The sequence below is a fragment of the Schistocerca serialis genome, chromosome 2 (genome assembly GCF_023864345.2).
Source record: "Schistocerca serialis cubense isolate TAMUIC-IGC-003099 chromosome 2, iqSchSeri2.2, whole genome shotgun sequence".
NCBI classification, from domain to species: Eukaryota; Metazoa; Arthropoda; class Insecta; order Orthoptera; family Acrididae; genus Schistocerca; species Schistocerca serialis.
In genome coordinates, this window is record NC_064639.1 from 200,464,323 (window position 1) to 200,492,120 (window position 27,798).

General features: G+C 48.7%; 1 protein-coding gene across 1 annotated transcript in view; it reads right to left on the bottom strand.

Moving 5' to 3' along the window:
- Positions 1-27,798, bottom strand: part of LOC126455840 (hormone receptor 4-like) — a 267,525-nt gene that overhangs the window by 63,301 nt on the left and 176,426 nt on the right. Inside the window, exons 7-8 of the mRNA XM_050091601.1 lie at positions 11,206-12,512; positions 11,057-11,163 (exon numbers count right to left, since the gene is read on the bottom strand). Of these exons, the coding sequence (XP_049947558.1) occupies positions 11,057-11,163; positions 11,206-12,512 (1,414 nt within the window). The remainder of the gene's footprint in view (positions 1-11,056; positions 11,164-11,205; positions 12,513-27,798) is intronic.

Sequence of the window (27,798 nt, forward strand, 5' to 3'; positions counted from 1 at the left end):
TCCTGCGTGTAGTGCACGCCTGACCTATTCAGGGGGACCTTACATTTCTCCTCCCGATAGCGGAGGTCGAGAAATTTGCACCCCAGATCTCCGCAGAATCGTCTGAGCCTCTGGTTTAAGCCTTCTACTCGGCTCCAAACCAGAGGACCACTATCGGTTCTGGGAAAGATACTACAAATAGTTATCTCAGATTCCACCCCGCGAGCGAGGCTTCCGCCTTCACCAACTCCGCCAACCGCCTGTACGATCTGAGGATGACCTCTGAACCCAGACGGCAGGAGTTATTGGTGCCGACATGAGCAACAATTTGCAGTCGGGTGCACCCAGTGCTCTCTATTGCCACCGGCAGGGCCTCTTCCACATCTCGGATGAGACCCCGCGGCAAGCAGACAGAGTGAACACTGGCCTTCTTCCCCGACCTTTCCGCTATTTCCCTAAGTGGCTCCATCACCCGCCTAACGTTGGAGCTCCCAGTCACTAATAAACCCCTCCCTCCGTGTGCCTGCTCGGACCTTACAGAAGGAGCGGTCACATGTCCACCCACAGGCAGAGCGGGCGATGCCACACGGCCAGCCTCCACATTGACCCTCCGCCTCGTGCGCCGCGAACGCTGTTGAACCCGCCACTCCCCTTGGGGAGAGGGTGGCCCAACCGCGCCCGGTACCCGTGAAGATGTCTCGACAGCAGGGACAGTGGGTGAAGCGTGTAACACCTGGGGTGTACCATGCGACGCATCAGACTCCCCACTGCCGCTACACTCCGAGGCAGCAGCCTGAAGACGGCTGACCGCGGCCATCAACACGCTCAGCTGTTCGCGAACAGTGGCCAGCTCCTCCTGCGTCCGTACACAGCAGTCACACATCCTATCCATCCTAAGAGATCAATTTACTGTAGAGAGTTAATCAACTTTTAACTATACTGCTAATTAACTAAAGACGGCTGATAGTTGGCGAAACTGTGGTTACTAGACACTTCTTGTAGAAAACAATGAAAATAGCACCACCTGTCTCTGGACTGTATTGAAAACAAACACTAGCACTTCTGGCACTATGGCTGACTAAAGGGACTCTCTGACTGTATTCAAAACAAACACGAAATCTATGGAACACTATTACTAGTACTCGACAATTAAAGCTTCCTAAAAGCAAAAACGTACGTAAGAAGGACAAGTAAGAAAAATACAGTTAACACTTAAATTAACGTAGGTCGCTGCACAGCAGACGTGAAGCAGACGGCAGTTACGACGACACTGCCCTACGTCCAACCATGCAGTTGTACGTCCAAACACAAGCAATTCGGAAGTTATGACGATTTTATTGCATATAGTTCAATAACTGTCATCCTGTAACAACAGTGTACTGTCAAGGTGTCACAACACTGTATAAGAAAACACTACATACTTCAATGGAATGACAAATAACTATTCAAAAAAGTGACTGGTTGCAGTTTTATGTATTTACATTCAATTAACAGTCAGGGATTTTAAAATATCTATAAAATATCTATAATGAATGGGCGGCTGTTGTGACCGAGCGGTTCTAGGCGCTTCAGTCAGGAACTGCGAGACCGCTACGACCGTAGGTTCGAATCCTGCCTCGGGCATGGATGTATGTGATGTCCTTAGGTTAGTTAGGTTTAAGTATTTCTAAGTTCTAGGGGACTGATTAAGTCCCATATGCTCAGAGACATTTGAACCATTTTATAATGGATAAGCTTTAACGACATAGTTCAGTTTCAAATCAGCGGTTTTCTTACCTTTTTGACCGACTTTAATACATAATGTACTCTTCAGTGGATTCAAAATAGAGAATTTTTCTTCCTTATCCGTTGACATTTCATGATCGTAAGTTGACTCCCGAAAGGGGTGTAAGCTAACATTTGCATCCTGAGTACAGTAGAGTGTAGCGTTAAACAAGACAAAATTGCGTCACCAGTAAATATAGTTTGCAAAAATCCCGTCAGAGGCGACGACACCAGAGGCGGTTAATAATATCGAACTACGCCACATAGCTGTCAAACAAACGCCGAGTCCCATAGCAATTAATGATGTAATTGCTTTTGAAATAGCGGTTATTATCTGTTAATAATAACAAAGCGTCGCAATATCCCCGGTGGACGGGGTCTGTATTAACACCGTATCAGCCCTAATCAGTTAGTTTAATAGTCTATTTTTAAAGCTGTCTAACACAAAAGCTGTTTTATATTTTTTTCTTTGGCAACGTTAATCTATTCACGAGGTGATGATGTAAGCTAAATCAGTCCTGTTAGGGAAGAGGAGTTACGCTACATGTAGCAATCTACCACCTACGTACCGTGAAAATAACAATGATTCAAGCTGATACGGATTCATATCGACTGAAGTACTTGCAGCTCATTGTTCACGAATGGAACAGTAAAAGAGGGGAGGAGGGACGGCAGGAAGAATTAGAGATAGCGGAAGTATCCTCTGCTACACGCCATAAGATGGCTTGCGGAGTGGAAATGTGGATTTGAGCCTATTTTTTAGTGAATTATTTAGGAGAGATCGTCCAATGTGATGTGAGTTTTTGCATCTTTTTCCTCCTCCTCCTCTTCTTCTTCTTCTTCTTCTTCTTCTTCTCCTTCTTCTTTTCCTGCGTCTTCTTCTTTGGCATTCTGTCCCAGTCCCTTAATTTTTTGTCATGTTATCCAGAATTTAAAGATATCTTCTTAAGCTTCTTCTCATCTTCACAATTCTTCCTTCCATGTTCCATCGTTGCCGCTAATTTCTTCGTAATACAGATCTCAGCCAAGAAGCACTGCATTCCTCATCCTGTCACCTCATTTCAGTTTAAGTATTTTTCTTAACTACTACATACAAAAAGTATTCAATTATATTTCCTTTATGTTTGAATGACCATGATTCACTTGCATCCACTACATTCCACATAAAACTTTTGTCGAGTATAAGTAAATGAGCCTCAGCTATGCCTACGTCGTGAATACCTGAGTGCGAAATTTTTATGCAAACGGTCGCAGGTCTACATAAGACCAGATTCTGCATGGTTGTATTTAATGTGCACGGAGGTCCATTGTGGGCTGTAATTACCGTATGGCAGAGAAACATGGCAAATATGCTAATGTGTCAATGAGGAACCGATTTACGCCGGAGAAATATTAGTTCCAGTTTTGGTCACCAGGTGGAAAAGTGGCGCTGCAGAATCTTGTCGTCGTCTCCGGTGCTCATATTGAACAAATTGTGACAGCGGCCGTTAGTAACAAAATTAACGTTATCCCTTTCTGTTAATGGATTAAGAACGGGACGTGAGCAGTAAAGGTCAAACAAGTGAGAAAGGCGTAATGTTGATTCTTACTTGTTTGACTTTTTCTGCTCACGTCCCGATCCTTATTCATTACATATGAAAACATTTCTGTACGATTTTCTTGCACATCATAGGGTTGGATCCCCTCATTCGAAGGCACCTGATTGCAAAGCCTGGGCTACTCTCAGGTTGGAATCTCCGCTTTCGAAGATTGTGTCCGTCCGTCTGTCTGTCTGTCTGTCCGTCTGCCCGCCGCTTCCTGCTGTAGCTGTTCGTTCGTCCGTCCGCCTGCCTGCTCGCCGTCCGTCTGCGCCGCTACCGCTGCTACCTGCTGTCCGTCCGTCCGTCTGTTCGCCGCCGCCGCCGCCGCCGCCGCCGGCCGGTTCTCGCCGCCGCCGCCTGGTCGCCGCCGCCGCCGTCGCTGTCGCATTCCGACCCCGGTCGTCCGACCCTGGTCTTCGTCCGTCTGCGTCTTCGTCCGTCTGCGTCTTCGTCTGTTCCCAGTTTGTGTCCTTTCCTTTTCGTGCTGTGCGTTTTTTCTCCCTGTCATCATGTCCGCCCCCACCACCACCGCCATAGTTTACACTTCCCCTTCCGCCGCCTCCACCACTATAACGTGGTGTGCCCAGTCCCACCCCCCTCCTTCCATTCCACCTCTTCTCACTCTCCCTTCGCCCTCGCTCTTTGTCGCCCCCTCTCCAGCTTTTTCCTCCCGCTCCTCTCGATCTGATCCTTTCCCCCCACTCCCCCAGTCTGTCACTGCAGCTCCGGCTAGGGTGGTGGCCCGTCGGGCCACTGTCCATGCCCAGCTCCCCCCGTCGCCTTCGCCATCACCGCCGCCACCGCCACCGTCATCATCATCGTCGCCGTCGCCTTCGCCTTCACCGTCACCGTCTCCGGCGCCGCCTCCAGCCCCGGGACCTGCCACTCACCGTCACATTCCCGTTGTTCCCATCCCCCACACCTCCTCCGCCGCCGTCAAGCGCTCCAGTGGCACCCCTGCCTCTTCTGCTCCAAAAAAGGATCCGCCTTGTCCCCCTTCCCCCACCCCTGATGCCATGGATGTCTCCCCACCCGTCCCTGCCCCCTCCTCCTCCTCCTCTACCCCCTCCTCCTACCGCTACCTCCTCTCCCGTCCGGATCCCTCCCTCCTTGAAGCCCGGAACCTCACCCTCTTCCTTCGCCAGAATTGTCCTGGTGCTCCCATCTCCCTCCTCACTCCTCGCCGTGATTCGGTACTCATCTCCTCCCCCAGCCCTACCCTCCACACAGACCTCCTTTCCCGCATCCCTATCACCCGCTTTGGCCCTCATGCCTCTCTCACCCCTGCTCCCTCGCCACCTCCCTCCCACCAACCCCAACCTCCGCGTCGCCCGCCGATGCTCACCGCCGTGATCACTCGGGTCAGTCCAGTGATCACGGAGGAGGAGGTGTTGGCGGAGCTTCAGGCCCATCCCCATCTGGAGGTGCGTGCGGTTCGCCGGATCCATAACGCTGCCGGCCCCACCCGCCTTATGCACGTTTTTTCTGAGCACGCCCCCTTCATAGACCGTCTCCTGAAGGAGGGTGCCCTCCTTTTTAACCAGCATTATAAAGTTGACCCCTCCCGTTCCCCTCCTCAATCCCTCCGCTGCCAAAGGTGCTTGCGATCTAATGCGCACCCAACATCTGAGTGCCGCGAGGCCCCAACCTGCCCACACTGTAGGCAAGCCCAGTTTTTACGGCAGTGCCCCAATCTCCAGTCCCCCCCCCCTCCTGTAATACCTGTAACCTCCCTCATCACACCTACTCCCAGAAGTGTAAGGCCCGACTCCCTCCTACCACTCCTGAACTCACAATTCCTGTCCGCCCTCTGGACGCCCCCACCCCTCCCGGCAACTCCCTTTGCCCACCCCCTACCGCTGAGGACATCATCCGATTCCTCACCATTGTCCTGCAGAATGTTCATCCTTTTCAGCGCCCACACACCCTCCAACAGATCTCCCTCACCGCCCGATCCATTTTCCACCTCAAAATGTACGCCACCTACTCCAACAACCAGGCTCATTTCACCTTCTCCCGTCTTGACACTCTCGTTTAAATCCCTGTCATGACACGACAGCAATGTATCCTTTTCAACAACATCCGCTCCCTTCCCACCAACAAGAACCTCATCCTCCATACCCTTGCCACCCACCGTGTGGACGCCTTCCTTCTTAATGAAACCTTCCTCCAACCCCACCACACCGTCCACACTCCGCCCTACCTCCTCCACCGCTCTGATAATCCCCTCCCAATTGCGTGTGGCGGAGTTGCCATTGGGCACCATCGCCAGATCCCCGTTCGGCTCCAACCTCTCCTTCCCGACCCCACCGAACACCTGATCCTTAGTGTCTTCTTCCCTGGCCTTACCGTTACCTGGGCCACCATCTATGTCCGCCCCAACGCCCCTATTCCCTTCGACTTCCTCTCCCACGTCGACCGTACCTTCTCCTCCTACGTGATCGCCGCCGACCTCAACATCCATAGTCGTTCCGCTGCCCAGTTACGGCGGTGGAATCGGTTCCTCTCCTCCCTTCAAGGCGACCTCATTCCCATCCCCCAGCACACCCGTCCCGAATCCGACTCCACTCTCGATGTTATCCTCTCCTCCCCCAACCTCCTTGGCCGCATAACGGTGGATGTCCTGGAGCCTATTGGTAGCGACCATCTCCCTGTCCTCCTCACCATTTCAGACAGTCGTCACCCCCTCCCCAACCCCCGTCATGACCCTCCCCCCAAGTACATCCATGATTATTCCCGTGCCAACTGGAATGCCTACCGGGATACCCTCTCCGCCCAGGTCGATAGCCACCCTCTCACCTACCGCCATCCCGATGATGTCACCCATGCCGCCTCCTTTCTCCAGCAGACCTTGTCTGAGGCCGTGGAGGCCCACGTCCCTACTGTCGCCATCCACCCCCACCGTCCTACCTTACCCCCACAGGCCGTTCTCCTCCTCCGTGAATCCCGTCGTCTCTACCGTGCCTTCCTCCGCACGCGTGACCCGGACACACTACGACGCCACCGGCACCTCCAGCGACACATTCGTAATATGCTCGCGGCTAAGAAACGCCGGGACTGACGACAGACATGCACCCGTTTAAATGCTACCGTACCAATCAACTCGTCCAAGTTCTGGTCGGCCTTCCATCGCCTTACCGGAACTAAACCCTCCCCCTATTATCCTCTTCTCCATGATGATCACCCTTTCCCTGACACCCTTAGTAAGGCCAATCACTTTGCCTCCTACCTCTCCGATGTATTTTCCATTCCCGATGATCCCCAGTTCGATTACTCCCTCTTCCCAGATGTCCGCGATCGAACTGACACCTCCGTCCCTCCCCTCGCTCCTGGTTTCCAGTACTTGGACAACATTGCACACACGGAACTCAATGCCCCTATCACTACACAGGATCTCATTGCTACACTCCGCACAAAACGCAACACCGCTCCTGGTCACGATCGTGTCACCTACCGTCACCTTCGTGAAGCTCCTGTCTCTTTCCTCTCCACCCTGGCCAGGCTCTACAATGTAGTCCTGTCCGCCGGTTACTACCCCGACCTGTGGAAAACCTCCCGTATCCTCATGTTCCTTAAACTTGGTAAACCGCCGTCCGCCGTCTCCTCCTACCATCCCATCAGCTTTACCTCGGTCTTCAGCAAGGTCCTGGAATCTATCCTCACCCGACGCATCCACCAGCATCTCCGCCAGCACCGCCTCCTTCCCGTTACCCAGTGTGGCTTTCAGCCGTCCTTCTCTTCCGACGATCTTCTCCTTCACCTCACTCATCTCCTTTCCGAACAGCTCAATTCCCGTCGCTCCGCAATCTTCCTCTCCCTTGACCTCGAACGCGCTTATGACCGTGTATGGTATTCTGGTCTCCTCTTCAAGCTCCAAACCTTCGCCCTTCCCATTAACTACGTCTGTCTGATCGGTTCCTTTCTCTCCCGCCGTCCTTCCTATGTCACCATCCATAACACAGATTCCTACACCTTTTTCCCCTCCGCCGGTGTGCCCCAAGGCTCCGTCCTCTCCCCCCTTCTGTACCTTTTGTACACGGCAGACATGCCGCCGCCGTCACCCCCCATCCACCTTCTCCAGTTCGCCGATGACACCGCCTTCCTTGCCCTTGCCCCCACCCTGCAACGCTCCCAACGCCTTCTCCAATCCCATCTTGACTGGTTCACCGCTTGGTGCAACCAGTGGTTGCTCAAGGTCAATCCTTCCAAAACCCAGGCGATCATTGTAGGCAAAACCACTCCGTCCTTCCGCCTCCTTGATTTCTATCTCACCATCTATGGCCGTCCTATCGCCCTCACTCCCACCCTTAAGTACCTTGGCGTCACCCTCGACCGTCGCCTCTCCTGGACTCCCCACCTCCGGACAATCCAAGCCAAGGCACGCTCCCGACTCAGTCTCCTCAAGTTCCTCCCCTCCACCATCCTCCACACCTATAAGTCCCTCATCCGCCCTATCCTTTGTTATGCCCATCCGGCTTGGATCTCCACCCTCCCTACCTTTTATAATTCCCTCCAAATCCTTGAACGTCATGCTCTCCGCCTCGCCTATCGCATCCGTCTCCCCTCCCCCACGCGGATCCTGTACAATCTCATCCCCTTCCCCCACCACCTCCTTTTCCTAGAAAGGATACGGATCCTGTACACCTCCCGCAAACTCGATCCTCCTCACCCGCTTGTCTCCCCGATCCTCTCCCACCCCCGCCTGCTGCCGCGCCTGTATTCGCACGTCCCACCCGGTCTCCATCTCTCCACCCTCCTTACCCTCTCCCAAGGTGGCTTCCGCCAGCTCCCCCTCCCTGATGATGTCCTCCTCCCCTCCATCTACCCCTCCTATCAGCTTTGACCCTGCCCCACCCCCCACTTCCGGTGTCCTTTCCTTTAGGCACTATCCCTCCCTTCTCTTCCCATCCCTTCTCTTTCCGTTTCCCCCGTCCCCTCTTCCCCCGGGCTTCCCATCCCCCTTCCTCCCTCCCCCCTATCTCCCCTGCCCATGGCATCTCAGCTCTCCCCTCTCGCTCTCCCACTCCCCTTCCTCCTCCTCCTCTCTTGGCAGGTCCCCGGACTCGTACACGCTCAGTGAACATTCGCGCGCCGGAGATCATCGCCATCTGTGTGTCGTGTGTATGCCTCGATTTGTGTTTAGTGTTCTGTGACCGTCACGCCTCAACTGTTCACGTGTGCCGTCGCCGTCATCCGTGTTCTGTGCGCCATGTCACCAAGTGTTTCCTGTTTTTTCGAGTCCAGCGTGTACGGCTTCATGTTCATTGTTTTTTAAATCTACTTTTTTTGCCCGCCGTTTTTACTGTAGTGTCTGTATCACCCATATGACTTGTTATTGTTCCGCTTAAGGCTGAAGAGCAGCGTACTATGCTGCTGACAGCCCGCCTGTATCAGGTGATGAAACTTACAATAAAGGAAAAAAAAATTTTCTTGCATTCATATCGCCAGATTTGCTCCTGATGCCCAAAATTTGAACTGATTCTCTTGCGACGTAAATCGGTGCTGCGTTAACACATTAGAATGTGTACCAAGTTTCGCTGCCATAAGATAATTACAGCTGACGCTGGACCTCTGTGAGTAGATGCACTTTAATTAAACTACCCGATATTACAAGACGTTTGTAACTTAAGGGGTTGTGCTATACCTCCAGATACTGCCTCAATAAAAGTGTTCTTCCCCTTGCTGCAGCATGCACGTATACTGGTCTATTTCTCAAACTAATCGTGTCTGCTGAACGATTATTCTGCTTTGAAGCAGACTACCGTACCATTGTATTCGAACCACAACTTGTATTTGACCTGTACTTCGGCTGTGGTTATTCAGATAATTGCATTTTGACGGAGTATCTCTCCAAACATCAAGATTTATCTACATCGACACTTCGAAGAATGAAGATGGATGCGGTTGTGCTTTCTGGGATAGCAGCTGTCATACTGGAATGGAATTCAAGCTCTCTAAGGAATTCACGATTATGGCAGCCGAGATTTTGGCTATACTGCGAGCTCTCCATTCCGCCGAGAAGCACGTGCGCTATAAGTTAGTTATCCTTCCTGATTCCAGATCGTCCCTGGAACTATTAAGACATCTGCATAGCGGAAGATCCAGCAATCCAGTAGCATGTGACAACATGAATCAGCTGTTGCAGACCACGAATACGAATCAGTAACAGACTTTCAACGCGTAATGGCATTTGGAGCTAGACGCATGGGGCATCCATTTCGGAAATCGTAAGGGAATTCAGTTCTCCGAGGTTTTCAGTGTCAAAAGTGTTCCCAGAATACCAAATTTCAGGCATTACCTATGACCACGGACAAAACAGTGGTCGATGGCCTTCATTTAACGGTCGAGAGCAGTGATGGTTCAAATGGCTCTGAGCACTATGGGACTTAACATCTGAGGTCATCAGTCCCCTAGAACTTAGAATTACTTAAAAAAATGGTTCAACTGTCTCTGAGCACTATGGGACTTAACATCTGTGGTCATCAGTCCCCTAGAACGTAGAACTACTTAAACCTAACTAACAGGACATCACACACAACCATGCCCGAGGCAGGAGTCGAACCTGCGACTTTAGCGATCACGCGGTTCCAGACTAAAGCGCCTAGAACCACTCGGCCACACCGGCCGGCTGAGAGCAGTGATATTTGCGTAGATTAGTCAGTGGTAACAGACAAGCAACATTGCCTGAAATACACGCAGAAATAAATGTGGGAGGTAGTACTGTCGTATCGTTAGGACTGTGCGGCGAAAATTGGCGTTAGTGGTCTACGGCAGCGGACGACCGACGCGAATGTCTTTTTGCTTACAGCACGACATAGCCTGCAGCGCTTCTCCTGGGCTTGTGACCGTATCGGTTGGACGCTAGACTACTGGAAAGCCGTCGACTGTCATATGAGTCCCGATTCTGTTAGTAAGAGCTGCAGGTATAATAGACAGCCAACCATTTGCAATAAATGGTGATTTTCAAATAACCTTTAGCATGCTTTTGGTGGATTTAAACGCGTATTCGTCAGGTGGACGAACCTGCATAAAATCCGATAACATAACTTGTAATGAGAACGCCATGGCCAATATTACGTGTCAGAAAGAAACTCTCTACAGCAAGTGAAGGAATGTGACAAACAACATGGTATATACCAGCGTAGGACAAGTAGTGCTTACAAACTTCGCATTAGAAATCACTCAGTAAAGCTGTCTCCACATGACACGTGTCGACAACGGTCTGTTTGTCCATATGTAAAAATTAAGACTCCATGAATCAAGGGCTTGTCACGTAAGTATAGTAACGTCGAAACCTGGTCAGTTTTGACTTAATATTTGTGACCGATGGCTTATTTGTTCTAATATTTAAGAAAAATTAGAAGCAGGTTTTTTTTTTTAGTCCAGTTGGTTAAGATGGTATGGGCACGTTAAGAGGATGCATGGGCAGAGACTCCGCAAAATTATGGAAGAACTAAAGACGGATGAGAAAAGACCTAGAGGACGCCCAAGAACACGGTGGAAAATGGAAGTGAGAATATCTGTAGAAAGTAGAGGTGTGACCTGGCAGCAAGTGGAGGAAGAAAAGTGGTGGGAGGACCGAGCCAAATGGAGAGGACTCATCAGCACCCAGACCCGGCAGTAGCTGGAGCGTGATTCGGATATAGATAGATAGAAGAAGCAGGTGCTGGTAGAGCTGCAAAACTGGACAATGACGGCGGAAAAACTGAGTGGTGGAGACGAAGCAGGCTTACCTGTGCTTGGCCGGCTTGAGCCCGTAGCGCTCGGAGAGGAAGGACTTGGGCAGCGACAGCGACCGCTGCTGGGCGTCCAGCGTCCTCTGCGGGCCGCCGTCCTCGTCCTCGTCGTCGTCGTCGTAGTGGCCGGCGGCGCGGTGGTGGGCCTGCGTGGGCGCGCTGCCCGGCCGCGACACCGGGGCTTCGCGCTCGGCGCTCCCACTGCCGGCCGAGCCCGAGCCGAGGAAGCGGCCGCGCGAGCCGGCCGAGCCGCTGCCGGCGCTGCCCAGCGGCGTGGACGCGCCCGAGCTCTTGTGCGTGCGCGGGGACTTGGTCACGGTGCGGTCCGACGTCGTCACCCACACGTCGCTCGACGACGACGACGCGGACGACGAGGAGGAGTCGCCGCCGCCCTTGTTGGACGGCGACCGGCTGGCGCCGGGCACCGACACGGGCGAGGTCTTGGTGCTGCCGCGCTGGTGGTGCTCCAGCGGCAGCGCGTCCAGGTCCAGGGAGAGCCCGCCGTTGCCGCGCAGCGCCTTGAGCGCCTTCTGCTGCTGCTGCGGCGAGTGCTGCGGCGGGGTCGGCGGCCCGACCGCGTCCACGGTCTTAGGCCGCTCGCCGAGCAGCGCCGAGCGGCGGTGCTGCTGCTTGTCGAGCCCGTTGCTGGCGCGCCACTTGCCGAACCGCTTGAGGTCGTCGCCGGCGTCGGCGGCCAGCGCGGCCGTAGCCGCCGCGGCGCCGTCCAGCACGCTCTGGATCTTGCGCGTCAGGGCGTCGTACTCCTCCAGCCGGTCCAGCGACGGCGGCGACGAGCGCGCGCCCGACCCGTTGGAGCGCCGCGACGCGGAAGGCGCCGACCCGGCCGACGCCGCCTTCTCGTCGGGAGCGTCGTGGTGCGCCCGTCGTCCGGCGCCGTTGCGACTCCTGGACGCGGCCGAGGAGGCGGAAGAGGACGGGTAGCTCTGCGAGGCGCGCATCGACAGCCCTCCGTTGGCGCCCGCGGACGGCGGCAGCTTGCCGGCCGACGAGGACGGCGACGGCGTCGACGATTTGGTGGGCGGGTAGAGCGAGTCGCGGTGCGCGCAGTGCGGCCAGAAGTCGCACGTGTCCGGGTTGCACGGGTTGGCGTCGGCCGCCGAGGTGGGCGTGGTGACGCCGCGCTGCAGGCTGCGCCGCGGCCGCTGCACGTACTGCGGGGGCGGCGCCGGCACCTGCTGGTGGTGGTGCAGGTGCGAGCCGTCGTGGTGGTTGTGCGGGTTCGTCTTGCGCACCACGAACACGTTGAAGGGGCGGCCGTTGTCCTTGCGGCGCGCCGGCTCCTCCGGCTGGTCGGACGAGTGGTAGCGCTGAGCCAGCAGGGCCCTGGCCGCGGCGCGGCTCCGCGTCCCGTACAGGTACTCCGTGACCGCGCGGGCCTCCTCCGCCACCGCCTCCCAGTCGTCGTAGCGGCAGTCCTCAGACTGTGCCTTACCTGCAATTAAAAAAGAGAAATTTTCGAGCAAATACTAATAAAATTACAATGAAATTAACACCCTTAGCTGCTTACAGGCGTTGACATACGCCAACGGGGACAGATGAAAATGTGTGCCCCGACCGGGACTCGAACCCGGGATCTCCTGCTTACATGCCAGACGCTCTATCCATCTGAGCCACCGAAGACACAGAGGATAGTGCGACTGCAGGGATTTATCTCTGACACGCCTCCCGCGAAACCCACTTCTCAACGTATTGTCCCGCACTACATTCTAGTGCCCCGCCCATTATACTCATTACTCGCGGCGCGTTGCCGATTCCCGTAAGAGTTCGGGCACTGTTTGCGCATTCGCACAGAAGAAGAAGATGGTCAAGTGGCCGATGAGCCTAAACTATATATATTTACTAAGATGGTATCTGTTCTTTCGGACATGTCCGAGGAATATTGGTCCACTTCTCGAATGCAGTTGAGCTACGATTCTTCTTGCCGTGCATTCGACAAGTACTTCATAACTTCCCAGAGGCTTCTGGCACCTGATATCTACGTACAGGTCACAGTAGTTAGTTTGTGGCTGCAGAGCTGCGCCCGATACCGTCCCAGTTGGGTTTCACCGGATTCGGATAAGACGAATTTGATGGACAAGACATCAACCAGAGTTCGCTATCGTGATCCTCAAGCCGTTGCAGCACAGTTGTGGCCTTGTGACACTGACAGTTATCTTGCTGGAGGATGCCATCACTGTTGAAGAAGACATCAAGCATAAGGGGTTACAGGTGGTCCCTAACAATGTTCACGTTGTCCACAACTGTCAAGGTGCCTTCCATTACTACCGCAGCTCCCATTATTATTCTCGAATCAGAAACATACAAATTTGCAGTAACCATACACATCAATAAATATGTACATATATATACACAAATTGTATTTATATTGCATGTGCTCAGTACTTTGCAACCTCCAAGGCACTTGGAGTGGCTTGCAGGAGGTCAATCTTCGTGCAGGATGTAGGGCACAAAAGGCACTGGAGCATGTGGCTGGTGGTTTGTTCTTGTCCACAATCACAGGACGTATCTTCTGTTATGAAGCCCCATCGCTTCAGGTTGTCTCTGGATCGTCCAACTCCTGATCGTAATCTGTTTAAAGATTTCCACACCAGCCAGCTCTCGTTGTGTCCAGGTGGTAGTTCTTCAGCTTCTGGCTTCTGCAGGTGAGGCGTCGCCTTCTTCCGTAACTCCAGTCTTGCCTTCTCTGGTGAAATGGTGAGCTTCTCGGATGTTCTCAGGAAGCTCTTTCTACTGCTGAATATGCTTCTCCAATCTGGTACAGGTCATGCCAGACAAGTAGGCTCTCAACGAAAACTGCCTGGCTGGAATAGCGCCACCATGGATACGCAGAACAGTGGCTGCCAACAAGGAGAGACTGAAATTGGAACAGGACAGTGCCCATCCACTGCACGGACATAAACCACCACAGCAGCTCCCATGAAAGACGAGCTGAATGTCCCCCTTAACATAATACTGCTCCCACCGGCCTATGTCCGTGGCGCGCTGCATATTTCGAGCAGCTGTTCACCTGGATGACGGCGTATCTGGACATGATCATTGACCTGTTTTAGCAATGGTTCAAATGGCTCTGAGCACTATGGGACTTAGCATCTGTGGTCATCAGTCCCCTAGAACTTAGAACTACTTAAACCTAACTAACCTAAGGACATCACACACATCCATGCCCGAGGCAGGATTCGAACCTGCGACCGTAGCAGTCGCGCGGTTCCGGACTGAGCGCCTAGAACCGCTAGACCACCGCGGCCGGCTGCTTTAGCAATAAATGGGATTCATCCAACCAGGCGACAAGATTCCATTGATACGCGGTTCAGTCTCAATGATCCAGTGCGCACTGTAATCATAACTGACGATATAGTTGGGTCAGTCTGGGAACATGTAGGGTTCCTCTGCTGCGGAACACCACGTTCAACACTGTGCGGAGGACGGTGTGCTCCAAAACACTTGTGTCTGCGCCAGCACTGTACGCTGTCGTCAGATCTGCCACAGACCGCTGCCTATCCTGCTTTGGAGAGCGGGAAAGCCTCCGATCTCCATGTTCTGAGAAGAGGTATGGACGTTCAACTTTTTGTCTCCCCCTCGTAGTTTCAGCATTCTTTAGCCATATTCCATAGATGCTTACGACGGCTGACCAGATTCGCCGTTTCCGAAATTCTCTCTTCCGGGCACGGGGCCACAATAATCTGGTTTTTGTCAAAGTCGCTTAAGTAGGCGGTTTTCCGCATTTCTGCCACTTATCGTAGCTACAGTGGTTCCCCATTCGTCTCTTCTCCGTTCACGTGTTTTCCTCTCCGCGTCACGTGACCTCAGCGCTACCAGGTGGCATGCAACCTCTCGGTGGGCAGTGCTCATAATGTTTTCGCTCATAAGTATACAGTATAGCTTCGTTAGCTCGAACTCGCTTTAGACGAACGCGAAAAAAACGCTGGCGAACACGAAAAAAATATTGGTCCCAGCTCAAACACTTTAGTTCTTTTGGGAAATTTTATTGTTTAACACGAATTTCGCTTAAGATGAATTACGAACTCTTTTCCAGCCCCTAACGTAACTAAATTTCATTTTAACACAAATTTCCGATGTCACAGAATTTTTAAGTACTAATCTTGTTCCGAAATGAATGATGAATGAACTGTAGCTACAAAGGTAACTACCCATTGTTGACCCGTTTGGCTCAAAAATGGCTCTGAGCAGTATGGGACTTAACTTCTGAGGTCATCAGTCCCCTAGAACTTAGAACTACTTAAACCTAACTAACCACATCCATGCCCGAGGCAGGATTTGAACCTGCGACCGTAGCGGTCGCGCGGTTCCAGACTGTAGCGCCTAGAACCGCTCAGCCACTCCGGCCGGCGTTGACCCGTTTCTAATGTATTGTAGGTCGGCAACCGTAATTATCACCTCATCAATAAGCGTGTATGGTACATTGAAATAAATTCAATAACTTGTGCATTAACATTTACAAAAGTGTTCGATGCCAGCTGTTCTTTTAGTCTTAGACAAATCGAGTTTAGGTATTGAATAAAAATACGCAAATGGCCGCACGCGAAATATGGCAAAGAGGAAATACAAAGCTCTAAGTGGACAGGTAAGGCTTAAGATTCTAGATGAGGTGGACTATCGAACAGAGAAAACAGCAATGAACAGGTTGGAATCCCAAATCTATCTACGATAATTTAGAATGGAGAAAAAAATAATTAAAAAGTCATTTTGAGAACTTTTTTGTGGAGAACAGTGGTTATTCTTAATACTTTAAGATGAATATAAACAGTCTCAACCGCAACAAACCTTTAATTTTGTGGTTACCAGTTTCGGTCAGTTACTGACCATCTGCAGACCTCATACCGAATTATGAACACAGACTAGGTAAGAGGGATGTGTGCTAATAGTGGTAACATCTAAAATATGTCTCATACAAAAAACAATAAAAGAAGAAATTACACCAAAGTTGGTAGGCAATGGCCTTGAACGGAGAAGGCGTTACAAACTCCACGAACGCCAACTGCTAAGGGGAGCAATGCAGTTGCTGCTTAAACAGTCGGCACTCCGCCCGCTGCACACCGAATTATATCAGTGATAGCCAGTCAGGGATATAGGACGTAAAACAGTTGTTAAAGGAAGACACATTGAAAGGTCTCTGTAGGATTCCTTTCATGTTAATTTCTTAAATATGTTATTTACGGCATAAATTCCTCTTCTAAATTTACTGCGGTGTTTCTGACTATCTGGGAGGAGACTGAGCAGTGGAACGTGTTAGTTTTACGCATAAACAAGAACGATCTGTCACACTACTACACTTTAAAACACAGTTTATATGTAATTCATGTCACACAGTCTCATACGGAACCTACATCCGCTTTCTTTTATATACTGTATATGATAAGATACTGTCATCCCCCTTCCCTTCTGTGTGAGAGGATGAATGAGCAAATGTATTTCTAGTTGCATGCTTGATGGTAGCAGACAAGCCTGTCTGCTAGAGAACAGTAGGACCAACGTCGGAACAGGTAGCTACGCTTTCTAAAAGCAGAGAGGTTTCTATTCTTAGTATGGTCCTGTCCGTCCCTTGTCATGTTGGTATAGGAAGCTGCCTCTCTGGTCACTTCCGTTTGTATCTGTTAAGCACGCTCGGTAGCGGGCCAGGTCAGTCTGTCCGCGGCGAGCGTCTGAAGTGGTAAGATCTCCGGCTAAGCGCGTGTCTGCTAAGTCCGTAGGACAATGAATTTCTTAAGTTCAGCCTAACTGAAAATTTAATCACCTTTATTTCAGGTTTAGCTCTAAAATATCTAATGTTATCTTAAATTGCAACGCAGTGTAATTCGAGTGTGAAGTTCAGAATATATTCCGGTAGTTGCTTTGTCACTACTTTGTGAGTAAAGTGGAACCACGAGTTGATCAGTAACTCTAACTAAGATCATCAATCTTAAATGCGAATGTGTGTGAGATTATAACGTCTCGTCTTGACAATATTATTCAATATAGCAACTTTTCTTTATGTTCAACCCACGTGGGGTGTACTTTGTGAGACCAGTACCACGTGCTTATACAATTGTTTGACCCATCAGGTTAATAGTAAGACGATAGTAACCAGTTCCAGGTTTTTCTTTTGTAAATTGCTTTTCGATCTAATTTATTTTAATTATCAGAATTATTGTGGAGTTACACTCTTTGTGTAAACCAAGTTGACCACGTGAAGCATGTGGTGTAATCATCAAAGTAGCCCTCAGCTATTCTTTTCGGGAAGATTTCACAGAGAGTTAGTATGAATTTAGTATACCAGTGTGTGGTAATTACATGACGGACAGGATTGCGCTACGAACGTAAGTTCTTTGGGTAAAAATTGAATCGGTTGGTTGTGGTTAATTTCCTCTTAGATATGTTTCAACGTTCTTCGTGTGTTATTTTATGAATGCAATGTTGTATGCAGTCTCCCAATCTTGGCTCCGTATTTGATGTGTTCCGTAAGATTACAAACTCACATTTTCACAATCCTAAATAAGGCACCAGTTTAGTTATGAATCAAGTTTAATATGCTGAAATTTCAATGATCAATATTAAAATAAATTTCCAAATACAAACTGATTTATTTCTTTTTATTTAAATTCTCTTTATATATATATATATATATATATATATATATATATATATATATATATATATATACACTCCTGGAAATGGAAAAAAGAACACATTGACACCGGTGTGTCAGACCCACCATACTTGCTCCCGACACTGCGAGAGGGCTGTACAAGCAATCATCACACGCACGGCACAGCGGACACACCAGGAACCGCGGTGTTGGCCGTCGAATGGCGCTAGCTGCGCAGCATTTGTGCACCGCCGCCGTCAGTGTCAGCCAGTTTGCCGTGGCATACGGAGCTCCATCGCAGTCTTTAACACTGGTAGCATGCCGCGACAGCGTGGACGTGAACCGTATGTGCAGTTGACGGACTTTGAGCGAGGGCGTATAGTGGGCATGCGGGAGGCCGGGTGGACGTACCGCCGAATTGCTCAACACGTGGGGCGTGAGGTCTCCACAGTACATCGATGTTGTCGCCAGTGGTCGGCGAAAGGTGCACGTGCCCGTCGACCTGGGACCGGACCGCAGCGACGCACGGATGCACGCCAAGACCGTAGGATCCTACGCAGTGCCGTAGGGGACCGCACCGCCACTTCCCAGCAAATTAGGGACACTGTTGCTCCTGGGGTATCGGCGAGGACCATTCGCAACCGTCTCCATGAAGCTGGGCTACGGTCCCGCACACCGTTAGGCCGTCTTCCACTCACGCCCCAACATCGTGCAGCCCGCCTCCAGTGGTGTCGCGACAGGCGTGAATGGAGGGACGAATGGAGACGTGTCGTCTTCAGCGATGAGAGTCGCTTCTGCCTTGGTGCCAATGATGGTCGTATGCGTGTTTGGCGCCGTGCAGGTGAGCGCCACAATCAGGACTGCATACGACCGAGGCACACAGGGCCAACACCCGGCATCATGCTGTGGGGAGCGATCTCCTACACTGGCCGTACACCACTGGTGATCGTCGAGGGGACACTGAATAGTGCACGGTACATCCAAACCGCCGTCGAACCCATCGTTCTACCATTCCTAGACCGGCAAGGGAACTTGCTGTTCCAACAGGACAATGCACGTCCGCATGTATCCCGTGCCACCCAACGTGCTCTAGAAGGTGTAAGTCAACTACCCTGGCCAGCAGGATCTCCGGATCTGTCCCCCATTGAGCATGTTTGGGACTGGATGAAGCGTCGTCTCACGCGGTCTGCACGTCCAGCACGAACGCTGGTCCAACTGAGGCGCCAGGTGGAAATGGCATGGCAAGCCGTTCCACAGGACTACATCCAGCATCTCTACGATCGTCTCCATGGGAGAATAGCAGCCTGCATTGCTGCGAAAGGTGGATATACACTGTACTAGTGCCGACATTGTGCATGCTCTGTTGCCTGTGTCTATGTGCCTGTGGTTCTGTCAGTGTGATCATGTGATGTATCTGACCCCAGGAATGTGTCAATAAAGTTTCCCCTTCCTGGGACAATGAATTCACGGTGTTCTTATTTCAATTTCCAGGAGTGTATATATATATATATCACCGGTTGTCGTATGACGATTAAAAGATTATAATTAGTGTTAGTCTGGTTGGGAATTTGGTAAGCTAGACTGGATACCTGGTGAAACATTTGCTCAGTAATGCAAGGTTAACTTCCCCAGACAGCTCACAGCTTTTAACCCACTTTTATGGTCTTGAACATCAGCACCGATTTCATAACAAATTAATGCAACAATATTACAACATACAGAATGATTACACGAAAGCTAATGATAAATGAACAAACAGGCGCCTTATACGACGTAACCACTACAAACAGCATTTCGTCAATATATAAAAGAGATAACCAGTCATAATCGATTATGAGGACTCGTAGATTGTATTTTCAGCAAACATGGTTCTTAAGTGGCGCTAATTGTTCCCATGGAGACGGCGTGGTCATATCGACATGCGTCATCCAGCAGAAGAGGATTTCAGAGCTGCGAACGTGGATGTATGTCAGATACGTACTGGCATGAAGGTCAACATGTAGAAATACATGCCAAGTATTGCGTGTTGCTCCTAGATCATAGTGGCAGTGGAAATACTGCTTGACTGACGCCGTTATTTACCATCGAAGCGGTTCAAATGGCTCTGAGCACTATGGGACTCAACTGCTGTGGTCATAAGTCCCCTAGAACTTAGAACTACTTAAACCTAACTAACCTAAGTACATCACACACATCCATGCCCGAGGCAGGATTCGAACCTGCGACCGTAGCGGTCGTGCGGTTCCAGACTGTAGCGCCTTTAACCGCGCGGCCACTCCGGCCGGCACCATCGAAGCGGCGTGGAGGTGTCGATGTGCACGGTCCACAAGAGATGATTTCAAAGTTGCGGCGGCGACCAGTTGTCACAAAATACTGGCGTGCAAGTAAGACAATTGTATTATATGTCAGATACCCTAGAAGACATTCACCAAGTAACCAACAACATAACAACTAAAGTTGGGTACATCATTATATGCTTTAGGTGTCACTTCAGTATGAGGTCTGAAGATGGTCAGCAACTGACCGAAACCGATAACCAAAAACTAAAGGTTTCTTATGGTGGAGACTGTTTGTATTCATTTTAAAAACCATTAAAGATGTTGCAGCAGGTTCAGGAAACAAATTTAAACGACTTCGTACGGTGAAGTATGAAGACTTCGAGACGTTACTGCTAGAATGGTTCAGTCATATGCGTGCATCTAACATATATTTAAGTGGTCCTATGATTCAGTCAAAAGCAAATGAGACTACCAGAAATACAGGCATCGAAGACATCAGCTGTTCAGCTGGTTGGCTGCAGACTGGGTCCAGAAAAGACATTCAATTACATCTGTACAATGTTATGGTGAAGCAAATAAAGTTGACGAAGAAAGTGCGAACAGCTGGTTGCACTGATTCGACTAAGTGAGAGAAAAAATTGTATCGTGTGATGTGTTCAATACGGGTGAAACTGGACTTTCCTACAAACTTTTTACAAATCACGTCCTGGGGATAAAAGGTGATAAGTGTCACGGTGGAACATGCAGCAAACAACGCGTGACTGTTGCCCCTGTATGTAATGCGGACGACAGTGAGAAGTTTCGTCCCTGGGTGAATTTTAAGTTCGAGAAACCACGTTGTTCTGAAAACGTAAATACGGACATCCTCTCTCACCATAAGAAAGCTTGGCTCGACGGCACATCATTTCGCAAGTGGCTTCTTCGTTTCAACAGTCGAATGGTTGCTCAAAACAGACACGTTCTTCTTACATTGGACAGTTGTACTGCACATAACGTACAGGATCTGAACCTAACCAGCATAAAGGTTCAGTCTTTTCCACCAAAGGCGACAAGCCGCCTTCAGAGCTTGGACCAAGGCATCATTTCTCTCACTAAGAGAGCTTATCGCAAGCAACTGGCGCTGCTGAAAACACCACTGCAATCCCAAACTGGAATCAGCTTGACGCAATAAAAAGCCACTTGCGGCCTGGAACGCCGTGTCGACACATCATATACAGAATTGCTTTAACAGAGACTTGAGACATAGCAACACTGCAGATGTCCACGAATTAGACGATGCGAATTCACCTGAGGAACGGGCAATTCTGCAAGATGTTGGGGATCCTAGGACTAGTTTTGAGAAATTCGATACTGCAGACGACGGTGTTGCCGTATGTGCTTCTGTTGAATATGATGTGCCAAAATCTGTGACCGAGGTACAAGAAGGGTTATCATAAGAAAGTAAAGAGGAGGAGAAGACAAACACTATTCCACCCACGCGTCAGGAGATGCTTACAGCGTTGGACAGTTTAGAACGATTTGATTCAACATCCAACGTCACTGCTGGATTTACGAACGCTATAGTTACAATTGCTTATAAGATTACAAGATATTTTCGTTCCCGTGAACGTCAGCAAACCATGCTTGAACTTTTTCCAAGAAAATTGTGTAATTTGTGAGTACTTGTACTTTTACGGTCGCTTTGTAATAAGTCCACATTAATGTAAAATGATTGATACTGCAATATATTACACATTACTGTATCAATGTACATGGATAAGTGTTAAATTGTGTTGTTCATTTAACAAGATTTTTTTTAGAATGAACTCTGGATTTATCGGTCCCTTTGTCTACGGGTTAGCGAGACTGTACTGTACTTGAAGAAATGAAGAAATGTATTGTAAGACAGTAAAGTGTGTATCACGCATTTCTCCGCGTTAACTGTAACTCGTAGCTTCTACGCTCGGTAACAAACACATATGGAAATCGATGTTTTCGTCATTAACTATACATAGTTGGTTTCTATGGTATGTGGCATCGGTGGCCATCTGGTTGGCCGCACTTTAAAACACGCGAGCCGCCAGTTACGCCTCCGCGTTTCCTACACCCGCCACCGTGCCGCGAGTGCGCTGCCACGAACGCCCACGCCTCTGCCAATGATGAGCAAGCATCCCCTCTCCGGAGCTCCAGCGGAAGGTCTACGTAAGTTCAAACATCGATGTGCAGAGTCCATTTTGTGTGTCTGGCATTTCTTAACATTTACGGATTTCCGTGGCGGTCAGGGCTCCTCATCTACGGAATAGTTATTGTATTCAAGACTGGCCGAATTTAAACTTTTGTATTCGTATATATTTCAGTATTCAAATCTACTTTTGGCAACTAACGCTGCAACCACAGCAAAGAAAGTTTTGTATTACTTTTACTTTTTGATATTAGATGTAGAATAAGTTAATATTTGAATTCTCTGTCCGGAAAATCGCATCTGTTCCTCGCCCCTGTATCCACTAAAGAACCACTAAACAACAGGTATGTCACTTCTTACTATTTTCTAGTAAACGTGGTGCAGCCCGTTGGTATCTTAGCCGTCGTGAGCATTCACAATTTTCGAAGCTTCTGACTACGAACTACGTTGCCCATTACTACCATCTCGGAGGTGGACCAATATTCCGTTTAGTACCTTTTTTTGTATTGCCTGTAGCACTGCTCTGGTGTTATATCGTGCCAGCTCTTCCGACACATTTTTAAACTGACACACAAGCAAAATGATAGGACGACAGATATTATAGACAGAAGGAAACACTGTCTGAAGATACGAAACTTCCTATTTTAAAATAGTGTCCTTAACAGAAAATGAGATACTGGAAGACCGACAAATCTTTATCACATCACCATCATCTTGCTCTTATTTTTCTTCTTCATCTTATTTTTGTTCTTCAAAGAGTAAGGTTATAGCCTGCTCCATCTTCACAAAAGTCACCTTTTCCTTCTTCTTCCTGTATCTTACTTTCCTTTAGGTCTATAGTCTACTGAATGTCTCATTATTCTCACACCTTCCATTTCTTCAATATGTTTCTTCCATTTTGTTATCCTGTATTCTATATTTTTCATTATTGCCAAGAATATTTAAGTTTTTCCATATTTATGAATTCATTATTTGATCTATCGGAGTACGTCCTTTTAATTTCTTGAAAATTTCATTTCAGCAGTCTATATTCTTCTTCGATCTTCCGCACTTACTGTCCATGTCTCAATTCCATATGTGAGCATAGGTGTTACCATTACTTTGTACCCTTTTGTCTTTGGGTCTTTCCTGGGTTTTTTTGGCTAATGTTCTGCACGGGTAGTGCCACCTACACTCCTGGAAATTGAAATAAGAACACCGTGAATTCATTGTCCCAGGAAGGGGAAACTTTATTGACACATTCCTGGGGTCAGATACATCACATGATCACACTGACAGAACCACAGGCACATAGACACAGGCAACAGAGCATGCACAATGTCGGCACTAGTATTGTGTATATCCACCTTTCGCAGCAATGCAGGCTGCTATTCTCCCATGGAGACGATCGTAGAGATGCTGGATGTAGTCCTGTGGAACGGCTTGCCATGCCATTTCCACCTGGCGCCTCAGTTGGACCAGCGTTCGTGCTGGACGTGCAGACCGCGTGAGACGACGCTTCATCCAGTCCCAAATATGCTCAATGGGGGACAGATCCGGAGATCTTGCTGGCCAGGGTAGTTGACTTACACCTTCTAGAGCACGTTGGGTAGCACGGGATACATGCAGACGTGCATTGTCCTGTTGGAACAGCAAGTTCCCTTGCCGGTCTAGGAATGGTAGAACAATGGGTTCGATGACGGTTTGGATGTACCGTGCACTATTCAGTGTCCCCTCGACGATCACCAGTAGTGTACGGCCAGTGTAGGAGATCGCTCCCCACACCAGGATGCCGGCCCTGTGTGCCTCGGTCGTATGCAGTCCTGATTGTGGCGCTCACCTGCGCGGCGCCAAACACGCATACGACCATCATTGGCACCAAGGCAGAAGCGACTCTCATCGCTGAAGACGACACGTCTCCATTCGTCCCTCCATTCACGCCTGTCGCGACACCACTGGAGGCGGGCTGCACGATGTTGGGGCGTGAGCGGAAGACGGCCTAACGGTGTGCGGGACCGTAGCCCAGCTTCATGGAGACGGTTGCGAATGGTCCTCGCCGATACCCCAGGAGCAACAGTGTCCCTAATTTGCTGGGAAGTGGCGGTGCGTTCCCCTACGGCACTGCGTAGGATCCTACGGTCTTGGCGTGCATCCGTGCGTCGCTGCGGTCCGGTCCCAGGTCGACGGGCACGTGCACCTGCCGCCGACCACTGGCGACAACATCGATGTACTGTGGAGACCTCACGCCCCACGTGTTGAGCAATTCGGCGGTACGTCCACCCGGCCTCCCGCATGCCCACTATACGCCCTCGCTCAAAGTCCGTCAACTGCACATACGGTTCACGTCCACGCTGGCGCGGCATGCTACCAGTGTTAAAGACTGAGATGGAGCTCCGTATGCCACGGCAAACTGGCTGACACTGACGGCGGCGGTGCACAAATCCTGCGCAGCTAGCGCCATTCGACGGCCAACACCGCGGTTCCTGGTGTGTCCGCTGTGCCGTGCGTGTGATCATTGCTTGTACAGCCCTCTCGCAGTGTCCGGAGCAAGTATGGTGGATCTGACACACCGGTGTCAATGTGTTCTTTTTTCCAATTCCAGGAGTGTATTATGTCGTTATCGGATTCATAACAACTGTCACAATTTAAAAACTAAAAGTTAGATACCGATTCAACTGATTTTCCTTTTAGTATTATTTTAAAACATACTGGTCATTTTCCTTTAAAAGTCGTAACTTTGGTTTTACTATCTGATATTTTCAGTTGTAGAGTTTCCCTATTGAGTTCAAGTGACACAGGAAATTCTAAACCATCCTGACTTTTGCAGAATTATATGGTCATGGGCAAAGAGTACAGTATTTAAATGTGTGTTTCTAGGTATTAAACCTCTCAGTACCAACGGTGTGGAAGGTTACTTTATACTGACCTATTGCCAATATTGTAATCTGGTCAGGTAATTCATATTTTAAAATTTTGAAAAAAATGTTAATTTGTTGATGACTTTTGTACTAGACTCTATAAATATTTAAATTTTTCACTTATACCAAAACCAAAAATTTAAGTCTTAATAGTAGACCCTGTTACACGTAAATATCTCTTTAAGAAGCATGTTGTTGGGAGCAAAGGTCAACAACAGTTAACGAATTTTTTTCTTAATTTTTTTAGGGTGATCACAAAGTAAATCCCTCCTCTTTGGTTGGTATTCCACGATACTGAAAATGTGTTGGTATTGCTACGATTAATTATGCATCTGGCTTAACGTCTTGGCCCCATTATCTAACAAGGCCGTCAATGTATATACGTATTAAAGACAAAAGGAAGTGAGACACTGTACCCTTGTCGTATTCCTCTGTTAATTGCTATTGGTCCTGTTCTCCCTTTACCTGAATTAATTAAAATTTCGTTATTTAAATATAAACCTTTTTTTTTACTTGTAATAAAGTTTTAGCGTAACCTCCTCTTTCCTGTATATTTCACAGGACTATTCATTCTATCTAATCTTCAGATCATGTTCTCGTCTCTTTTCCGTTAACTGCCTTGTTATTCTAATACTGTCACTGTAGTATCGTCCTTTTCTAAAACTATATTCTTCCTCCAGTAGGACATAAGAAAATGATTTATTGTATTATGAAGTGGCCAAAAGCACGAGACAGCTGGTCACGCTCCACGCGTTCCAATTGATTTCACCCAGAGCGGTTTGCAGACGCGTTGTATGAACAAAATATAGTTCATAATCTAACATTAATTTTTTAATATGAGATTTGACATTATTTTAGAACAGGGTACAGAGGGAAGAGTTTCATTCAGGGTACACGTCAACTAAGCTCAAGAGTATGAAAGTTACCCCTAAGGGTGCAAAGGGTACACACTAACAACAGCTGGCAGCGATTACGTTGACCTGTCAATGAGCAACAAATGTCATCTAGTGCAGGAAGTGTATACGAATTTCACTACAGTCTGTGTGTGAACGGATTTTAACTAGACACAGCCCTCTACTAGACATTATGTACCGGTATATATTTGACGACCGTGAACCCAGGTTTTCAAGACCATGTCATACTTCCAATATAAATGCAATGGGATGGTTAACAGAGATGGCTAAAACGCAGACTCTAAATAAGAATGACAGCTTATATGTAACAGAGCCATACGTTAAAAAAATGAATTGTCACTCACTTCTCACTGGGTATTAATATGGTAACAAATGGTGAAAATAAACAAACAGAAAACATAATACTAAATAAGCAACGTGCCATTGCGAAAGTTCAGTAATTTTGTGAACTGTAGAACTGCGGAATAAAGGAAGATGAAAAATTGTTTGCAAACTGTCTGAAAAGCTACACAGTTCCGCAAAATAGGGAAACTGTGGTGCATAAACGGACGCCATCGGCTTGTCCCAAACAGTTCATAATTATGACGACGATGATGATAACGAGGAAGGGATCATCATCAAGATATGACGACACTCGTAGGTTTGTTACACTGCGTCGGAAGGTTGTTACAAATTGTATTGGTGGCTACAGTAGCGAATTTAAAACCGTAGGCCGTCAAATCTACGCTTAACCGAACAGATTATCACAAGACTACAGAAAATGGAACAGAAATCTGTTGCAATCGAATTGTCAGATTGAAAACTGGAGAAGGGCGAGTCACTCTCTTCGAATAATTTTCTCTAATCTGTATAAAGAGATGACAATGTGCCGTCATGATCTAGAAGTAGGAACCTTGGGTTTATTTATTTATTCATCCCAAAAAGATGAAGGCCGTCAGGCGCTCTCTTACTCTTAATCAGGCATTCTACATACTTTACGTTAAGTTCTCATAATAGCTCAACGTGCTATAAAAATTCCTACATTCAGTATGGTTCAACTACTCAAAAATACGCATAACACAGATAATTTGGTGCATAAGATCTTAGCATTTTAGTTTTGCACGTTGATATTCCGGTTGCTAAAGGTTTATATATCGATTGTCATTTTTATATGTAGTTCACAGTTGCTGTTTGAGTTTACTTAATGTCAATTTGTCATTTGGAGATAGTGAGTGGAGCTGTGGGTACGAGAAAATGGAGTGTCAAGTGGAGAAATAGGAACATTTCCGACATATTCTTCTGTTTGAGTTCAGTAGAGGGGTGACCAGGAACGGAGCCAGCCAGAAACATTTGCGCCGTGTATGGTGGTAATGCCATTGGACACAGCGCTGAAAGAAAATCGTTTTCTCTTTTTAAGGAGGATCATTCTGACATGAGTGACTCTCCAAGTTCTGGAAGACCTTCGGGGTTTGATGAAGATCGTTTAAACGCATTAATCCGCAGTGATGCAAGTCAGTGTACTCGAGAACTGGCAAATGTAATGAACTGTGATTATTCCACCACTGTGCGACATTTGCATCCAATGGGGAAGGTTCGAAATTCGAGTGTGTGAGTACCGCATGCTCTAAGCCAAAACCAGAAAAACGAGTGGGTGGCCACATGTGTACCTCAGCTGTTCGTCGTCCATTGGCTAGTGAACAATACCGACCAGTTCTAAATTGTATCGTTACTGGTGACAAGAAATGGTGTCTTGATTATAACACAAGGGGAAAAAGGAGTTGTTGAGCCCAAGCAAAGCAGCAACTCCCCGTACAAATAACTAGCGCGCATACACGAAAGATAATGTTATGCCTCTGGTGAACAGCAAGGTATGGTGTTCTACGAATTGCTTAAACGAGGTGTAAC